This window comes from Oryctolagus cuniculus, chromosome 15, assembly GCF_051225735.1.
Source record: "Oryctolagus cuniculus isolate XC-2025 breed Fujian yellow rabbit chromosome 15, ASM5122573v1, whole genome shotgun sequence".
In the NCBI taxonomy this organism is placed as follows: domain Eukaryota; kingdom Metazoa; phylum Chordata; class Mammalia; order Lagomorpha; family Leporidae; genus Oryctolagus; species Oryctolagus cuniculus.
The window spans coordinates 42,644,289-42,663,882 of NC_142881.1; the positions used below are offsets into that span (position 1 = coordinate 42,644,289).

At 38.9% G+C, this 19,594-nt stretch overlaps 1 protein-coding gene across 5 annotated transcripts in view; it reads left to right on the plus strand.

The window, feature by feature from the left end:
• The window catches only part of ATAD1 (ATPase family AAA domain containing 1), a 51,434-nt gene that overhangs the window by 18,321 nt on the left and 13,519 nt on the right, over positions 1 to 19,594 (plus strand). For 2 of the 5 annotated variants that reach the window (XM_008270131.5, XM_002718492.6), the window contains exons 5-8: positions 3,616 to 3,816; positions 7,200 to 7,306; positions 13,703 to 13,792; positions 17,010 to 17,060. In XM_008270131.5, the coding sequence (XP_008268353.1) occupies positions 3,616 to 3,816; positions 7,200 to 7,306; positions 13,703 to 13,792; positions 17,010 to 17,060 (449 nt within the window). Of the gene's footprint in view, positions 1 to 3,615; positions 3,817 to 7,199; positions 7,307 to 10,786; positions 11,043 to 13,702; positions 13,794 to 17,009; positions 17,061 to 19,594 lie in introns of those variants that run through there. The other 3 variants (XM_089314827.1, XM_089314825.1, XM_089314826.1) reach the window with 2 other exon arrangements.

Below are 19,594 nucleotides of genomic sequence, written 5' to 3' on the forward strand. Positions count from 1 at the left end.
CAAACAGTAATAATACTAGTTATAATCCATGAAAGGAAATAATTGGAAAAATTTCTGCTAAAAAATACAAAAACTAAACAAGTAGGAATAAAATATTCAAAATGATAAGTGAATACTTTAAACCAAACACATTCTAAAAGTACTGCATATGTTTATGAAGTGATGGTATAGCTGCAATGTGTACAAAATGTAAAGGTTTTTGCATCAATACTTTGTTTTAAAAACTAAGGTTTAAGTAATATGCATATAAAAATTTGCTAGTAGATGCATATTCCTTTTTTTTTTTAAAGATTTGTTTATTGGTTTGAGAGGCAAAGTTACAGACAGAGAGGGAGAGACACTGAAAGAGGTCTTCTGTCTGCTGGTTCACTCCCCAAATGACAGTAATGGCTGGAACTGGGCAGATCTGAAGGCAGGAGCCAGGAGCTTCTTCTAGGTCTCCCCCATGGGTGCAGGGGCCCAAGCAGTTGGGCCATTTTCTGCTGCCTTTGCAGTAGGGAGCTGGATTGGAAGTGGAGCACCTGGGACTCAAACCAGCACCTATATGGGTTATTGGCACTGCAGGCAGAGGTTCAACCTGCTGTGCCACAGCTTCTGCCCCTTCACCTTCCATGTTAAATTGTGTGATCAAATGCTGAAATGTAGGAATTCCAAGCATCTGCAGTCATCCTATGTGTTTTCAACTGTAAATGAAATGGCATTAGATTTGTATTCTATTTTTTTTAAATATTTATTTATTTGAAAGGTGGAGTTAGAGAGGCAGAGGCAGAGAGAGAAAGAAAGAAAGTCTTCCATCGGGGCTGGCACTGTGGTACAGTCGGTTAATCCTCCATCTGCGGTGCCAGCATCTCATATTGGTGCCAGTTCTAGTCCCGGCTGCTCCTCTTCCAATCCAGCTCTCTGCTATGGCCTGGGAAAACAGTGGACAGCCCAAGTGCTTGGGGCCCTGCACACCTGTGTGGGAGACAGGGAAGAGGCACCTGGCTCCTGGCTTCAGATCAGTGCAGCTCTGGCTGTTGTGGCCATTTGGGGAGTGACCCAATGGAAGGAAGACCTTTTTCTCTGTCTCTGTCTCTCCCTCTCACTGTCTGTAACTTTGCCTCTCAAATAAATAAATAAAATCTTAAAAAAAAAAGAATGTCTTCCATCCAATGGTTCACTTCCCAAATGGTGACAACAGCCAGGGCTGCACTGATCCAAAGCCAGGAGCCAGGAGCTTCTTCCAGATCTCCCACGCAAGTGCAGGTGCCCAAGGATTTGGGCCATCTTCCACTGCTCTCCCAGGCCACAGCAGAGAGCTGGATTGGAAGTGAGAGCAGCCGGGACTCAAACCGGCGCCCATATGGAATGCCAGCACTGCAAGTGGCGGCTTTACCTGTTACGCCACAGTGCTGGCACCTGGATTTCTATTCTTTATTTTTTCACATGGCTGTTCCAAAGGAACATGTCAGTAAGATGTTTAAATTGTAATCAGCTTAATAAATAAATCCATTTTAAGCTCCTAAATTAGCTTAATTAAAAATTGTAAAACTAAGGCAAGTGCTTGGCCTAGCAGTTAAGCTGCCTGTCTGGATGTTTGTATTCTATATCAGAGTGTCTGGATTTGATTCCCTACTCTGGCTCCTGCATCTGGCTTTCTACTAATACAGACCCCGGGGAGACATTGGTGATGGCTCAACTACTTGGCTTCCTGCCACCCAGGTGGGAGACATGGTTGAATTCTAAGCTCCTGGCTTCCATACTGGTACAGCCCCAGTCATTTGGGAAGTGAACCCAGCAAATGGGAGGGGTCTCTCCTTGTCTCTGTCTCTCTGCCTCTCAAATAAATAAAAAATTTTAAAGGTTGCTTGAAAATATTAACATGTCCTGTCAGAGCTTATGGATTTGCATTTTAAAATCTGCTTTAGAAAAGTTTAAAGTAAGTAAATTCGAGTTAATTGGTATTATGGCTTGAATTTTTTTTTTTTTTAAGATTTATTTATTTATTTGAAAGGGAGAGTTACAGAGAGGCAGAGGCAGAGAGAGAGAGGTCTTCTATCCACTGGTTCACTCCCCTAAATGGCTGCCACAGTTGGAGCTGGACTGATCCAAAGCCAGGAGCTTCTTCTGGGTTTCCCACTTGGGTGCAGGGGCCCAAGGACTTGGGCCATCTTCTACTGCTTTCCCAGGCCTTAGCAGAGAGCTGGATTGAAGTGGAGCAGCCAGGACAGGAACTGGTACCCATATGGGATGCTGGCACTGCAGGCAGTGGCTTTGCCAGCTACACCCACAGCACTGGCCCCTGGCTTGAATCTTAAAGAACTGTTTATATCAACAGAAAAATCTTTGTATGCCTGAAGAAGTTTGAGCATTAATTTGAAGTGCCCAGTATGAAAAAATTTTTTAGGTTGGTGGAAACATCCAACTCTTAGATCCCTTGTATATTAAAGTATATACTGTAAGTTATATTTAGCAAAAAATTACTGTCAAAGGAAAAAGTAGATTAAAATTACAGTTTAGGGGCAGACATTTGCACAGCACTTAAGACATTGGTGGGGATTCTCATATCAGAGTGCCTGAGTTTGAGTCCCAGCTCTGCTCCAGAGTCCATCCTCATGCTGATGCACATCCTGGGAGTCAGCAAGTGATGGCTCAAGTGGTTGGATCCCTGCTGCCCATATGGGAGACCTGGACTGAACTGGCTCTATGCTTTAGCTTAGCCCAGCCCACAGGCATTTGGAAAGGGAGCTGATGGGGACTTCGTCTCTCTCAGTAAAAATAATATTTTAAAACTGCAGTTTTATTCTTTGGAAATTAAAAGTGATCATTTATTTTCCTTTTAGGAAAAATCATTATCTGGAAAAAGGCACATATCCTTTTTTTTTTTTTTTTTTTTTGACATGCAGAGTGGACAGTGAGAGAGAGACAGAGAGAAAGGTCTTCCTTTGCTGTTGGTTCACCCCGCAATGGCCGCTGCGGCCGGCACGCTGCGGCCGGCGCACCACGCTGATCCGAAGCCAGGAGCCAGGTGCTTTTCCTGGTCTCCCATGCAGGTGCAGGGCCCAGGGACTTGGGCCATATTCCACTGCACTCCCGGGCCACAGCAGAGAGCTGGCCTGGAAGAGGAGCGACTGGGACAGAATCCAGCGCCCCGACCGGGACTAGAATCTGGGGTGCCGGTGCCGCAGGCGGAGGATTAACCTAGTGAGCCGTGGCGCCGGCCAACACATATCCTTTTGGCTAAAGTCTGAGCAGTAGCAAAGTGATATTTGCCACAGTCTGTTTTGATGTTGTCTCATCTCTGTTGTTATTTATTAGCTTATAAAGGTAGAGAGCATTAGATGATTTTGTTTGTCCACCATTGATATATGGGGTGAATTTAGATTTCAAGGTGTCATTAGTATTCCTTTTATGAAAGGAGGAGGCACATGGGTGCTGAAATCACCAAATACATGTCCTTGGTAACATTGAACTTAGAACATAGAACCTTTCTTTTTATTGCTTTCTTCTATGTAAAAGCACAGTTGAATAACAAAATTAACAAAAGCATAATTGAATATTGGGAAAATTCTATGCGGGCAGAATCAGCATTATATTGATTATCATATAAACTAATGAAATACTATTAATTTCTAGGTGTGCTTCTCTATGGGCCTCCAGGCTGTGGTAAAACATTGATTGCTAAGGCGACAGCCAAAGAAGCAGGCTGCCGATTTATTAACCTTCAGCCTTCAACACTGACTGATAAGTGGTATGGAGAATCTCAGAAGTTGGCTGCTGCTGTTTTTTCTCTTGCCATAAAGCTACAGCCATCCATCATCTTTATAGATGAAATAGGTATGTTTTCTATGTGAGTATTTGAAAGAGCCTTTTTAAAAGTGGTATTTAGATAACCAGATCTAATTTTTAACATTTATTAAACCCTGTTAATAAAATAAAAGACTTAACCAGCATCCTAATATGCTTGTTTGCTATCTGGATTTCTTCTGTGGTAAGGTGTTCAAATATTGTACCCATTTTAAAATCAGGTTGTTTTCTTGTTGCTGAATTCTTTTTTTAAGGATTCATTTATTTATTTGAAAGGCAGAGTTACAGAGAGGCTGAAGCAGAGAGAAAGAAAGAAGTCTTCCATCCATTGCTTCACTCCCCAAATGGCCACCATGGCCAGTGCTGGGCCGATCCAAAGCCAGGAGCTTCTTCTAGGTCTCTTGCACGGATGTAGGGCCCCAAGGCCATCTGCTGCTGCTTTCCCAGGCCATAGCAGAAAGCTGGATCAGAAGCAGAACAGCCAGTTCTTAAACCAGTGCCTATATGGGATGCCAGCACCATAGTGGCAGCTTTACCTACTATGCCACAGTGCTAGCCTCAGGTTGCTGAATTTTATTTTTTTCAGATTTATTTATTTACTTGGTAGGTAGAATTACAGACAGAAAGAGGGAGAGACACAGAGAAAGACCTTCCATTTGCTGGATCACTCCCCAAATGGCCCCAACAGCTGGAACTGGGCCCATCCGAAGGCAGCAGCCAAGAGTTTCTTCCAAGTCTTCCACGTGGGTGCAGAGGCCCAAGCACTTGGGCCACTCTGCGCTGCTTTCCCTGGCCATAAGCAGAGAGCTGGATCATAAGTGGAGCAGCTGGGTCATGAACCGGCGCCCATAAGGGATACCAGTGCCGCAGGCAAAGGCTTAACCTACTGCATCACAGTGCGGGCCCCCAGTTGCTGAATTTTTAAGAATTTTTTTTGTGTATTTTGGATACAAGTCACTTATTAGATATATCTTTTGCAAATATTTTTTCCCAGTCCATGACTTGTTTTTTAATTCTGTGGACAATGTCTTTTGCAGACAAGAATTTATTTATTTTAATAAAATCATTTTTTTTCTTGAGAAATCATGCTTTTATTGTTTTATGTAGAAACTCGTCACCAAACCAAAGGTCCCCTCCAATGTTACTTCTAGAAGTTTTATGGTTTTGCATTTTGAATTTAGTTACATAGTCTATTTTGAGTTTATTTTTGTGAGAGGTATGAAATTTATGTCCAGATTTTTTTAAATTTATTTGACAGATAGACAGTGAGAGAGAGAGAGAGAGAAAGTCTTCCTTCTGTTGGTTCACCCCCAGAATGGCCTCTACGGCTGGAGCTACACCGATTCAAAGCCAGGAGCCAGGTGCTTCCTCCTGGTCTCCCATGCGGGTGCAGGGGCCCAAGCACTTGGGCCATCCTCCACTGCACTCCAGGGCAGCAGCAGAGAGCTGGACTGGAAGAGGAGTAACCGGGACTAGAACCCGGCGCCCATATGGGATGCTGGCACCGTAGGTGGAGGATTAACCAAGTGAGCCACGGTGCTGGCCCCCCTGGATCTTTTTTTCTTTTTGGCATGTGGTATCCAATTATTGTGGTATCATTTGTCAAATATGCATTAACTATTTAAAAAAGGTTTTATTCAACTTTTTTTTAGTGGTTACATATGTCTTTCCATCCTCTTATCATTTTGAACACTTGGCAGCACACAGGTAAATACTTAGAAGCACAATCACTGGCTCATGTGGTAACACTTAGCTTTAATATCTTAATCATGTCTTTGGAGTTAACACTAATCCATTCATATTTAATGTAATTATGATGTACTTATTTATACTTATCCAGTTAAGGTTTTCCTATTATTTTAAGCAGTCATCTTGTCAAAACCACTTCTTATTTGTGTAGATAATTAAGGGAGTTAAGTAGTCAGGTACATTTATAAAATTTATCTTTAAAAATAAGCAAATTATAAATGATTATTCTGGACTTTTACATCTAGAGTAGATAGATTACTTCAATTATGTTCAATTAGTTCAATGGTGGGACAGATTGTATGAAACTGGAACTATGTAAGAACATCTGGGGTAAATGTTTTTTATTGTAGGACTCAGATATATGTTTTTTATTGTAGGACTCTTAGATTGTAATGGTACTCATATATTTTTTTTTCCAAAAAAATTTTTTCAAAGTTGGAACTTAGCATATTATAAAGCATTTTTATACTACTTGCTTGTATAATTGGCAAACTTGGAGTTATAGTTTTAGTGCTGATGTGACAGTTACTCAGAAATGCCAGTGACATTTAGGGATGTAAGACAAAAGCATTTGAAATGGTTATTGTACTAGAAAAGCCAAGATTTATTTTTACTATTTTTTTCATTCTTAGGGTATAACACCTTTCAGTTTTTTCATGTTATAAAAGAAACACATTTTCTCCCCTTGTAAAAGCTTTTATGTTTATTATAGGTTATTTGGAAGACAGAAAATAAAGTTAATGGTGTCTTTAAGTCCATTTCTGAGAGAGAGAAAAAGATGTTATTATTTCTATGTATTCCCAAAGCTTTTTTAAAGTTTTATTTATTTTATTTGAAAGGCAGAGTTAGAGAGAGGTAGAGGCAGAGGGAGAGAGTCTTTCATCCACTGGTTCACTCCCCAGATGGCCGCAACAGCTAGAGCTGGGCAGATCAAAAGCCAGGAGCTAGGAGCATCTTCCATGTCTCCCATGTGGGTGCAAGGGCCCAAGGACTTGGGCCATATTCCACTGCTTTCCCAGGCCATAGCAGAGAGGTGGATTGGAAGTAGAGCAGCCGGGACTTGAACCCGTGCCCATATGGGATGCCTGCGCTGCGGGCCAAGGCTTTAACCCTCTGTGCCACAGCACTGACCCCTCAAAGCTTTTTACTATGTATATCATAAATGAATATATGCATGTTTGCTAGTATGTATGTTTTTAAATGTTTCTGTTCTAGATTTTCCCAATTAATTGTGTATTAGACATTTTCTCATGTTGTGTTTGTTTATTACCTGCTAAGTATGTTTGGAAAAAGGATGTGACACAATAATTAACAATACATAGTGTTCAGAGGACCTGTAAAGGGAGATGCAACGCATGTAAGCTTTCCTTTAAGACTCTAATTGACCTTTTTTAGCCTCTCAGCATCAGATCCTTTACTTCTCTTATAAATATTGGCATGAATGCATTTTTAGGGAAAAATGAAGATTGTGAACTGTGTTTTACTTTGCCCAATCATTTGCGAATATTGTTTTGAGATAGCAGAGTAATGTCTGAAAAGGCATAATTAATCCCCTTTCCTTGTAATCTCTTGCGAAGTAGTTAGTTTTTAATGAAATGATTTGAAATTATATGAAGTAAATAATTCGTTATTTATTTCTAAAGTTAATGACTTCTGTTTTCTAGACTCCTTTCTAAGAAACCGTTCAAGTTCTGACCATGAAGCTACAGCCATGATGAAAGCTCAGTTTATGAGTCTGTGGGATGGATTGGATACTGATCACAGCTGCCAGGTACTTTCATAGAAAATTTGATGGGCTACTTGTTAAACTTTTGTTTAAAAGTGTTTTTTCGCATAACTTTTATACTTACCATTAAGTGATAAGGACCCTGAAAGACAGGATATGTATAAATTTCATCCATTTTGAAGACTTCATGATTAACAAAATAGATAGATTTCCTGAGTGACCGAAACAGATGCAATAGAAAATACAAAAAAAGCTAGAGTAAAGCCTCTCCTTGGAATTCTCAGAAACACTGTACCAGGGAAGAGGAAATGGCTGATGTCTGTGGATATTTTATACATGATTATTTAGTATTCCTTCTTTTTGACAGTTACTTTCGATTCTTACCATAATTCCTTTCAGTTCTTATGCCACCTATTTCATTTACCACGTGTGTAAAGTGCTGAAACTTACACACTTTTTTTTTTTTTAAGATTTATTTATGTATTCATTTGCAAGTCAAAGTTACACAGAGAGAGGAGAGGCAGAGAGAGAGGTCTTCCGTCTGCTAATTTACTCCCCAGTTGGCCACAATGGCTGGAGCTGTGTTAATCCGAAGCCAGGAGCCAGGAGCCTCCTCCAGGTCTCCCATGCAGGTACAGGGGCCCAAGGACTTGGGCCATCTTTCACTGCTCTCCCAGGCCACAGCAGAGAGCTGGATTGGAAGTGAGAGCAGCCGGGACTTGAACCGGCGCCTACATGGGATGCCTGCACTGCAGGCGGCATTGCCACAGCACTGGGCCCCTACATACTTTGTTACATCATGTTGTATGTGCTTTCCCTTAGCCCCCCCCCCGCCCCGCCCCTTTTTTAACACAAGATGATCTTCTATCCTGGACTTTATCTCTTTTTCCCTCCAAGGCTGTGAAAACCACATCTCAGTTCTCTTGATAGGCCCCCAAAGAGAAAGCCAGCTTCATTTGTCAATTTTCCTGTTTTGGTTCTCACTTTCACTTAGTTCTTAACCTCTAAATAGTCTATTTTCTTGCTAGCTCAATGGAAATTTTATTGTAAAAGGTTTTATTTGAATAAAAAATTTTAACAGGTATACTTATGTGTGACATTTCAATACTGTACAATGTGTATTCATCAAGTCAAGGCAATCTGTTTTCTTCTTTTTGACATTATTTTATGATTACAGCCTTGGAGCTCCTTTCTTCTGTTTATTCATAAAGTATCTTCTGATGGGTAATTGTGATCTATAGTCACTCCACAATGCTGTGTACCAGCACTAGGAACTTACTCCTCCTCTCTAACTCTGAGTTAGTTGGCACCCATTAACCAACTTACCTCTATTCCCTTCTATCCCTCCCAGTCTCTGATAATTGTTCAGATTTTTTTAGCTTCCACATATGAAGGCATATTTGTTTCTGTGTCTGACGTATTTCAGTTACCATGCTCTCCATTTCCATTTTGCTGCAAATGAGAAGATTTCATTCTTTTTTTATGGTCGAATAATATTGCATTGTGTGTGTATATATATATATATATATATATATCACAGTAAATTTTTTTTAAATTTATTTAGTATGTTTATTTTTTTTCTACCATGTTACTGGAAATGGAAATGCTACAACCATTTTTCCTTTTTTTCCCCTCATAAATCACCTTTTTATATCTCACTGAGAAATTTGCAGTTTTTTGTCTTAACTTTAGTAGCTATTTTCTTTTTTATGTTTTTGACTTTTTATAAGCATAATATATTTAGAATCACATCTTTCATCACTTCTTAAAAATTTATCTGTATTTCTTCAATTATTGGTTCTTCTCCATTCCCCATGTTTTATTTCCTTGAATGTCAGTTGTACATATTTAGGATTTTATTTGTATTTCATGCCTTTTAGCTTCTCTTTCAAATTTTCTGTTTCTTTGTGCTGTGTTCTGGGTAATTCTTTACCACTTCCAGTTTGAGAATTCTTCGTTCCCTTAAAGCCCTTCTGCTATTGAATTTTTCACAGACTTACTATTTCAAATATTATATTTTTCAGTGTTAGAAATTCTTTTAGATTGTTTTTCAAGTTGCCTAGGTCTATTTTGACAGGCTGTTGCCATGACGTTTCAGAGTATATATGCACATGTGTGTGCTGTCTCTTAAGACCTAAAACCAGGTTCTGTTGAATGGATTTTCTAACATTTCACCACTTTTCTTAGGCTGTAGTAATTCACAATTCTTGGTGTTCAGTAGAGTAGGCTTTGATCTGTAAGGTGTCAAGGACACACCCTACTTTCTGGGAACAGTAGGTACCTACATGGTTTGTGGTCCAGCCTTGCTTACCTCTCTCATGCATAGGCTTTATTGCTGGCCTCAGCTAATTCCTTTATTTTTTTTGTGGACTTACAGATTACTTTATTTGAGTTTTTTTTTAATATATTTTTTAGTTTTATATGTTTTTTGGCCAGAGAATTTAAGAATTTCTTAGGTTTGTAAATCAGGAGCCTGGGGGGCCGGCGCCGTGGCTCACTTGGTTAATCTTCCACCTGCATCACCGGCATCCCATATGGGTGCCGGGTTCTAGTCCCGGTTGCTCTTTTTCCATTCCAGCTCTCTGCTGTGGCCTGGGAAGGCAGTGGAGGATGGCCCAAGTGCTTGGGCCCCTGCACCTGCATGGGAGACCAGGAGGAAGCACCTGGCTCCTGGTTTCGGATCGGCGCAGTGCGCCGGCCGTAGCAGCCATTTGTGCGGTTAAACCAATGGAAGGAAGACCTTTCTCTTTGTCTCTTTTTCTCATTGTCTAACTCTGCCTGTCAAATTAAAAAAAAAAAAAAAAATCAGGAGCCTGAACCATATCATTGTCAAGAAGAAAATGAAGACGCATGTCTTTGCTCTGCGATACCTTTATGAAAGTATAGTTTTAGGGGCCGGCGCTGTGCCGTAAAGGATAAAGCCACCACCTGTAGTGCCGGCATCCCATATGGGCGCCAGTTTGAGCCCCGGCTGCTCCACTTCCAATCCAGCTCTCTGCTATGGCCTGGGAAAGCAGTACAAGATGGCCCAAGTCCTTGAGCTCCTGTACCCGCGTGGGAGACCTGGAAGAAACTTCTGGCTCCTGGCTTTGGGTCAGTGCAGCTCTGGCCATTGTGGCCATCTGGGGAGTGAACCAGCAGATTGAAGACCTCTTTTTCTCTCTCTGCCTCTCCTTCTTTGTGTAACTTTCAAGTAAATAAATAAATCTTTAAAAAATATATAGTTTTATTAGGAAGGAAATAGCCTTTAGCTTTGTTGAATGGTTAGAAAAGAAAATAAAACATAAATTTGGGTGACATTAACAGAAATTTTTTCTATTAATAGGTTCTGATAAATCTATGGGATTTGTCAGTAGAAGTCATTTACAGGTTGCCAAAAACTAATTATCATTGTAAGCAATGTTGTTTCAAGCAGTTAAGACGATGATAGTTAGCTCATGTAAAAGCAGATATTTAATACTACATTATAGCTTATCAGAGTGCAGTTTTAAACCATTTAAAAGGGCCGGCATTGTGGCGCAACAGGTTAAAACACCACCTGTGATGCCAGCATCCCGTACAAGCACTGTGCCCTAGTTCAAGTCCCAGCTGCTCCGCCTCCTATCCAGCTCTCTGCTAATGTGCCTGAAAAGTGCTTGGGCCCCTGCCACCTGCATGGGAGACCTGAATGGAGTTTTCGGCTTGTCCTAGCCTCGGCCATTGCACCCATTTGGGGAATGAATCAGCAAATGGAAGATGTCTGCCTGCCTCCCCCCATCCCTCTCTGTAAGTGCCTTTCAAATGAATAAGTAAATCTTTAAAAAAAATAAAGTAAAAATGTTTAAAGCTATTGGATGATGTATGCCCCAGAACCACTTCATCCTTAGCTCCACAGCTCTGGGTGATTCTGACACGGTACACCTTAATACTGGACTTTCAGATCCACAGTTCTTTGTTACACTAGTAGTTTTTTGTTTTTTTTTTTGTTTTGTTTTGTTTTGTTTTTTACTTAATTGTGTGTTGAAGAGGTTAAAATTGATATAAATAATTTTCAGAATAGGTTTAGACATTTCCTTTAATATGAATCAGTTAACTTTTCTCTAAAATTGTCTTTTTTATGACTGTAGATGAAACCTAGTACCTAGCCAACTTTCTTGTAAGGTTATAGGAAACAAGATTAGTGAATGAGCCAATGAAAGCTTTCACCATTACTGAAAACCTTAGTAACTGATGACCTAGTCTTCCTCTTGAGAGATAAGATACTTAAGATGCAGTGTTGTTTTTGGGGTGTTCATTGGCAGAGTTAAAGTTTTGATGCATTAGTTTAAATGATTATTTTGAATATAAAATTATTTCAAAATCTTCATGTTTTGTTTTAAAGATTTTTGAGAGCTTTAACAATAATGACTAAAAGCTATGTTGGTTTTGTTACTTCAGTATTAGAACATTAATGTTACTTCACACTTTTAATTTTAGCTCATTTGTACAACATAGAATTAAGATATGTGTAAAACTTCTGGCTTTGCCCCTTAAAAGTACTCCTTAAAATTTACTTCTTTGAGACTAGAGGTAGTTTCAGTCATTCTTGCTTTTTCATCCTGAATACTGTTATTGTCTTTTATGTATTCAGTAGACAACTTTGTGTTAGATTTATTTGGATTCCTTGATTCTATATTCTAGCATTTCATCTTCTGTACTGGGTTTTTTATTTTGTCTTGTTTTAGGTTATTTGTTTACCTACGGTGTTTCTGAAAATGCAACCATTTTTCAGTTTTTTTTTTTAAAAACACTGTCTCAACTGTAGTACCCAGTGCCTTTTGCAATTCTCTATGACTGAATGTGACAGTCTTCAGCAAACTTCACTTTGAGTCTCTCTTGACACTTACTATACTCTATATCACAATATCCTTACATTCATCCTTGTTATATAATTAGTCCATTTGATCCCTTTTAAGACTTGTTTTACATTGGTAAAAAATTTTTTTTCTTATTAAACTTACTGAGTGGTAGACAGTCAACAAAATATTAGTATTTTGATTCTAGGACTTAATCTAAATAAAAATGGTAAAATGTTGTGAAACTAGCATTTCTTAAATTTATATTTGTATTTATATTCTTTAGCTGGCAAACTCTCATGGTTAATTAAAAGTAATTTGGCTCTGAGGCTCTTAAATATCATTACATATAAAGAGAGGAGAAGTAGAATATAAGATTTGGTGGATATTTTAACATGTTCTGAAGTTAAATTTCAGGCTACTTCAGAAATCTAAAATCTCTTAGGCAGAAATAAAATAATGTTAGAGAACTATCCTTGCATATAATACCACTGAATTTCATTTGGGATAGCAGATGTGTGCTATTAAATTATACTGAAGTATCAGCAGTACTGATAATATTGACACCCTTCAGAAATGAACTTTTGTTTATCTTTTTATTTGTGTTGGTTTTTCTTTTCAAGATTTATTTATTATGTTATTTTGAAAATCAGGGTGAGAGAGAAAGATCTTCCATCTGCTGATTCACTCTCCAGATATCCACAATGGCCAGCACTGGGCTGGCTGAAACCACGAGCCAGTAGCTTCATCTAGTTCTCCCATGTGGGTGGCAGGGCCCAAGAACTTGGGTCATCTGCTGCTGCTTTCCCCTGGCACGTTAGCAGGGAACTGGATTGGAAGTGGAGCAGCCGGGACTTAAACCTGTACCCATATGGGTTGCTGGCACTGTAGACCACTGTTTAACGTACCGTACCATAGCACCTGCCCCTGTTTGTATTGATTTTTGAAGTTGATTTTTTTTTTCATTTTTATGTTCTTTCTAAATAAGTGACATAGAACCAGAAGTTGACAGTGCCACTTTGTTTTTCTTTTTAAGTCTACTCAGGTTTTTGATGTTTGCTTTTATTGTATTGCTTTTGTTTAAAGTTGAATTGCTTGAGGTTTTATTTAGCATTCAGCAGATACCAACAGCAGTGCTATTAGTACCATGAGAAGAGTACTTATCTGTATTGCCAGAATCCTTGGACTTAAAGGGAAATGATTCTTTTCACAATGATACTACCACAGAACTTGAAGAATTCCTCCCCACATGTATTCCCACAAACTACACTCAAGTGATAACCCAATGCTTTTCTGTCACTTAACATATATTCATTGAGCAACCATCTTTTACAAAATAATAGTAGTTTTTAAAATCCTTATAATTGTTCAGTAAAGGTACTTATAACAATGGTACATATTTTAGTTTGTAGAAGTTCAGTGAAATGTATTAGTCTTTCTAGTATTTATTTGATCTATTTATAATTAAGTTCAGTTTTAATCTAGAAATGATAGTGTATTAAAGTCAGATTTCTTAATGTTTTCATTTTAAAAGCCATTTAATTGTTTATCTTCTAAGCCTTAGTAATAATGACTTCAAGGACTACTGTTAGTAGATTTAATACTTTACATTTCTTTATATACTTAGGTCATAGTGATGGGAGCTACTAATCGCCCTCAGGATCTTGACTCGGCTATAATGAGAAGAATGCCTACAAGATTTCATATCAACCAGCCTGTAGGTGGTCTTGATTGATAATAATGAATGGTTACAAATTCATCTTTTTAATAGGTCTTTAATATTTTAAAGAAGGGAATGTTAAGTTTTATAAGATTTATAACAGACAGGGAAGAGTGGGGCAGGAAACTCCACAATTACTTCTTTGTCCTTCACATTGCCTTCCTTGCATTTTCTTCTTTTTCCTATTCTAAAAACAGTGTTATTTGTTCCTTTTCCAATTTTGCACTTAGTTTAAGTTTGCCTGGCCTAAGATTGCAATTTACTTTCACAATTCATCTATGGAGGAAGATAACATAAGAAAATCTAAATTATAGTTTGGGAGTAGCACTGAATAAAGAGAGGGAGATGGAGATATTTGCCAAATGTAATCAGTACTCCCAGTTGCCAACATAAATGATTCTAGTAGCTAAGATATTCTGTAACTTAAGAATATAAATGTGTAAATATTTAACCAGTGCTCCCTTTTTTCTAGCATTTTGTTAATTAAGAAGTATCTTCAAGTAGATGTTATAACTTATTGATCTCCTATAATTTTTGCACACAATCCTCATATCTTGAATTCTGTGGGCCCTTTAAGGAATAAAAAGCAGGTTTTTATAATAAAGCGTATGTTCTGTACAATCAGCATGTTATACTTCTAGTCAATGAAAGAAACATAGTTTCAGATTTTGAAATAAAAGTACCACTTATAATCTTAGAAATAAAAGCTCCATTTATAATCTGCTGCTAAAAACCATTTGTCCAACTTATATTCTGTAACTTAACAGATCAGTTTGAGGCAATAAACATGGTTTCCTAAAGATTCCTTATGGTTTCTATAAAATTACTCCCATGATATGTTGGTTACAATTACAATCTCTGATTTCTCTGAGGATATGCATATACTTAACTGCTCTTTAAAAATGTACCTCATAAATCAACGAAGAATAATTTTAACTTAATATATAAGACTATAAAACTTATTTAATATGATTAATACTTAATGAGCATTAATCTGTGTCACACACCTGCTAGTGAACAGAACAAGGTCCCTGTCCTCAAAGGATTCTGGTGCAGGGAATGCGGACAATATAAATACATAATGTAAAATGTGTTTACAGAGATTTGTTTAAGGAACTGAGAGTCTCAGATGATGATGAAAATTAGTGACTCTGGGGAGAGTCAGTGGAGTTTATGGAATCCAGGTGGGCCTTGGAAGATGGTAGGAATTGGACAGGCAAATGAAACAAAGAAAAGCTTTTCTGTCAGAATGAACAGCACCAAGGAGGAAGCACAGCTCAGTGGTGCATTTTGTGGCCGGTGCAGATAGAGCACCAAGGAGACTAGAAACATGGACTACTGCTGGTTAGGTGAACTTTGTGTGCTTTACATTAAACATTTTCCTTTTTTTCTAATAGGAATTATAGTACAATAAATAGCTGAAGTTTTTGATCTATTATAGAATAACATCAATAAGGAAAATAGCTAAGTTTAATATATTGTATAAGTTATCACAGTGGGTTGTAACAGGTTTCATCACATTTGTTATACATTAGTTTACTATTAACATAGAAAGTAGAATTTTGTGAACCCCCCCATTCATTCTGTTTTTAGTGAACATACATTCATTATATGCTAATTTTTCTTATATAATATAAATCATATATTACATATGAATGTAGTATAAATTGTTCTATATAGAAGTCATATATAGTATAAATCATACCTACTGTATTATTTATATATAATATGCTATAGTATATGATTAATGTTAGCTACCTCTTCTTTTAGTCTTATTTATTTTATTATTTGAGTTTCAGAGACAGAGAGAGAGAGATTGATCTTCCATCTGCTGGGTCACTCTCCAAATAGTTACAACGGCCAGGGCTGGGCCAGAATGAAGCCAAGAACCAGGAATGTCATCCAGATCTCCCACATGGGTACAGGGCCCCAAGCATTTGGATCATTTTCCACTGCTTTCCTAGTGAGTTGGAGCAGTTGAGACTCGAAACAGCACTCACTTAGGATGCTGGCACCACAGGCAGCAGCTTAACCCATTATGCCACAGTGCTACCGTGATTAATATTAGCTTCTTAATTCTGTACAAGTTAAATGCTTGTAAACAAAAGTGGTTACTGGTGGTCATACAACAAACCAAATTAAGTTTCTTGCTGGACACACTTGAATTACATAAACAGCAGGGGTTTTGTCTTGTGTTTTCATGCAGTTTGATTTGATACTCATTGTAACCAGCTCTATTCTGTCAGTGTCCTAAGGATGAATTCAGGGGCTGGTACTGTGGCACAGTGGGTTAAGCCACTGCCTGCAGTGCCTACCAGTATTGCCATAAGGGCACTGATTCGAGTCCCGGCTGCTCCGGTTCCAATCTAGCCCTCTGCTAATGTGTCTGGGAAAGCAGTGGAGGATGGTCCAAGTGCTTGAGTCCCTGCACCCATGTGGGAGACTGGGAGGAAGCTCCTGGCTCCTGGCTTAAGCCTGGCCCAGCCCTGGCTATTGGGGCAATTTGGGGAGTGAGCCAGCAAATGGAAGATTTTCTCTCTTTTTCTCTCTCTCTCTATTTTTCCCTGTCTTTCTGTAATTCTGAGATAAATAAATCTTAAAAGGAGGAAATTAGTGACAATAATTTTATAAGTGCCTATATTTACCATATGTGAGAAAGTCATTAGAATTAAGTGCAGTTCCTGTTGCTGGGTAATAATGTGAGTCATCACTGGAGTGAAAAGCTGATAGGCATTTCAACAAATATATTCCTGCCACTATATAAAATTTCACTAGTATTTAATGAACAATTCACTGACAATAAGTGAATTTTGGAAAAGGAAGTACTGAAGGTGTATTGTTGCCATCTCTTCTAGTTAAAAAATCTGATAGCAGTGATGACTTTTCATAAATTTTCTAAATGAAGATTGAAGAGCTGTAAAAGAAAGACCTTATAGTCATAGGTCTTAGAGTCATATATCATGCACTTGATAGTCATCACTGAGGACATGTTATTTCCCAGACACGGTGCCAGGTACTGAGGATAGAGAATCAGAAATCTAGGTCAGGAAGACAACTATAACTGAGTCTCAAATCTAGACCTCACTTTGACCCTAATCAGAGTTACTGTTGTTTCTTATAGGTATTCTCAGCAAATAAATAATAGCAAAATTATTTGATACACCCCTCCCCCCCTTTTTAAAGAAATGCTAATTGGATATTTTCCTCTTTTTAGGCTCTAAAACAAAGAGAAGCAATTTTGAAGCTTATCTTGAAAAATGAAAATGTAAGTAGAAAATTATAATTTTCTCCATACTATAAATGTATTTGTGTCCATAAAGTCACTTTAAAGAGAAATGAAGAAATGTAGCTTTGAACTTGACCTAAATTACTGTAAAACTTTTGGCTGTTCACATTAACAACTATGATATATTTGAACTAATTCAGCATAATTTGCCTGGGTTTTTAAAGAGTCATATGTTTCTGTGTCTATAGACTAAAATACTCAAATATTTTCATACTGTCCTCTGGCTATAGAAAATACATATATTTTTGTGAAGAGGCTTTTTTGTTTTGTTTTTGTTTTTGTTTGACAGGCAGAGTGGACAGTGAGAAAGAGAGACAGAGAGAAAGGTTTTCTTTTGCCGTTGGTTCACCCTCCAATGGCCGCCGCGGCCGGTGCACTGCGGCTGGCGCACTGTGCTGATCCGAAGGCAGGAGCCAGGTACTTATCCTGGTCTCCCCTGGGGTGCAGGGCCCAAGCACTTGGGCCATCCTCCACTGCACTCCCTGGCCACAGCAGAGAGCTGGCCTGGAAGAGGCGCAACCAGGAAAGAATCCGGCGCCCCGACCAGGACTAGAACCCGTGTGCCAGCGCCGCAAGGCGGAGGATTAGTCTAGTGAGTTGCAGCGCCAGCCGGAGGCTTTTTTTTCCCCCTTGTTTTGTTACTTAAATATGTGTTTCAAATGGTACACAGTACACAGAGAAAAGTCTCCCTTCCTCCCCTGTTTTTCTTCTGTATTCTTTCAGGTTGGAATTATGCCTATATAAACAACTTAGAATATGCTGTTATTCTTCTTTTTTACATAAACTATATTCTCTGTGCATTCTTTTTTTTTTTTTTTTGGGTTTGAACTGACTTTATTATTCTGTAAATGTGAATTTTACAAAGCGTTTTTATCATGAACGAAACATCCTGGGCTCCTGCCTTGGCCCAGGAGCCCCCGCACCCTGGCCGGGAACGCGCCTGTGGCTGTGGCCCCGGGGTCGCGGCCCCGACGCTGCGGCCCCGACGCTAGGGCAGCCGGGAGCCAGTGAGGACGAGGGAGACGCTTCCTCCCTCTTCAGACGAACAGAAAACCAAAGCTGGCGTCGCTGCGGCCGCGTCTGCCTGGGCGGCCGGGCGTTCACAGGTCCCGGACGCCCTGCAGCCCCGCCCTCTCCCCGCACGCACGGCTTCCGAGCGTGTTTGCACCCACTGCCATCCACATTTTCAAGTCAAAAATATTTATACATTTTATGTGCATTCTTTTTGTCACTTACTTTTGAGATTTTTTTTCATATTGGCATGTAGTTTCTATATACCCTTCCCCTCTCAAATTGCATAAAATTTCATTGTGTAAATACACTGTAATTTGTTTAATCAATGCCATATTGAGGGACATTTGGGTTAATTCTGGCCTTTCATTGCTATAAAAATGCAGCACTGAATAACTTTTAGTGCATTATGTCATTTCATTTTTTAAAGATTTATTTTATTTATTTGAAAGAATTACACAGAGAGGTAGATACAGATAGAGATAGAGGTCTTCCATCTGCTGGTTCACTCTCCAGATAGCTGCAGTGGCTGGAGCTGAGCTGATCCGAAGCCAGGAAACAGGAGCTTCCTTCTTCCGAGTCTCCCACATGGGTACAGGGGCCTAAGACTTGAGCCATCCTGCTGCTTTCCCAGGTGCATTAGCAGGGAGCTGGATTGGAAGTGGAGCAGCTGGGACTCCAGCTGGTGCCCATATGGGATGCTGGTCCTGCAGGCTGGGGCTTTAATCTGCTGCACCACAGCACTGGCCTCTCCATCTTGTATAGGAATATTAGTATGGTGAATTTTTCAGAAGAAGAATTGTTTTTATAATTTTGGTAGCTATTGCCAAATTGCTCATGCCAATTTATCCTTAGGCCAGTAATATTAGAGTATTACTTCTTTAATGGTAGTACTTCTTTACTTACAGCCTTACCAGAAAAGTGTAATGGAACTTTGTACCAACATGATAGAAAATGGTTATCTCATAAGTTTTTATTTTCGTTCTGTAGGGATGAAATAAGTATTAGTATATATGTTTAAGAGCTACTTTAATTGTGAAATATGTGTTTATATTCTTTGTCTACTTTTCTACTGTAGTTTTTTTATAGATATATAATTCCATATATTAGGAAGATTTGCCATTTATCAATATGATTTGTAAATATTTTTTCCTTGTCTTCTTTTATTGGGATATTTTCCTTTTTTCATGACTGCTGGATTTTTTTATTACTAGTTAATATATTTATTTATTGGCGAGACTGGAGAGACAGATAGGTACAGAGAGAGAGAGAGAGAGAGAGAGAGAGTTCCTGCTTCCTTCCCAAATGTCTGTAATAGCCAGGGCTGGGCCAGGCTTAGGCCACAGGCTGTGGTGGAAGGAACTGATTACTTGAGCCATCACCCCTACCATCCAGGGTCTGCATTAGCAAGAAACTGGAGTCAGGAGCTGGAACCCATTTCAAATTCACATACTCTTTTTTTTTTTTTTTTTTTTTGCTATCGTATATCATGCTTTTAATAC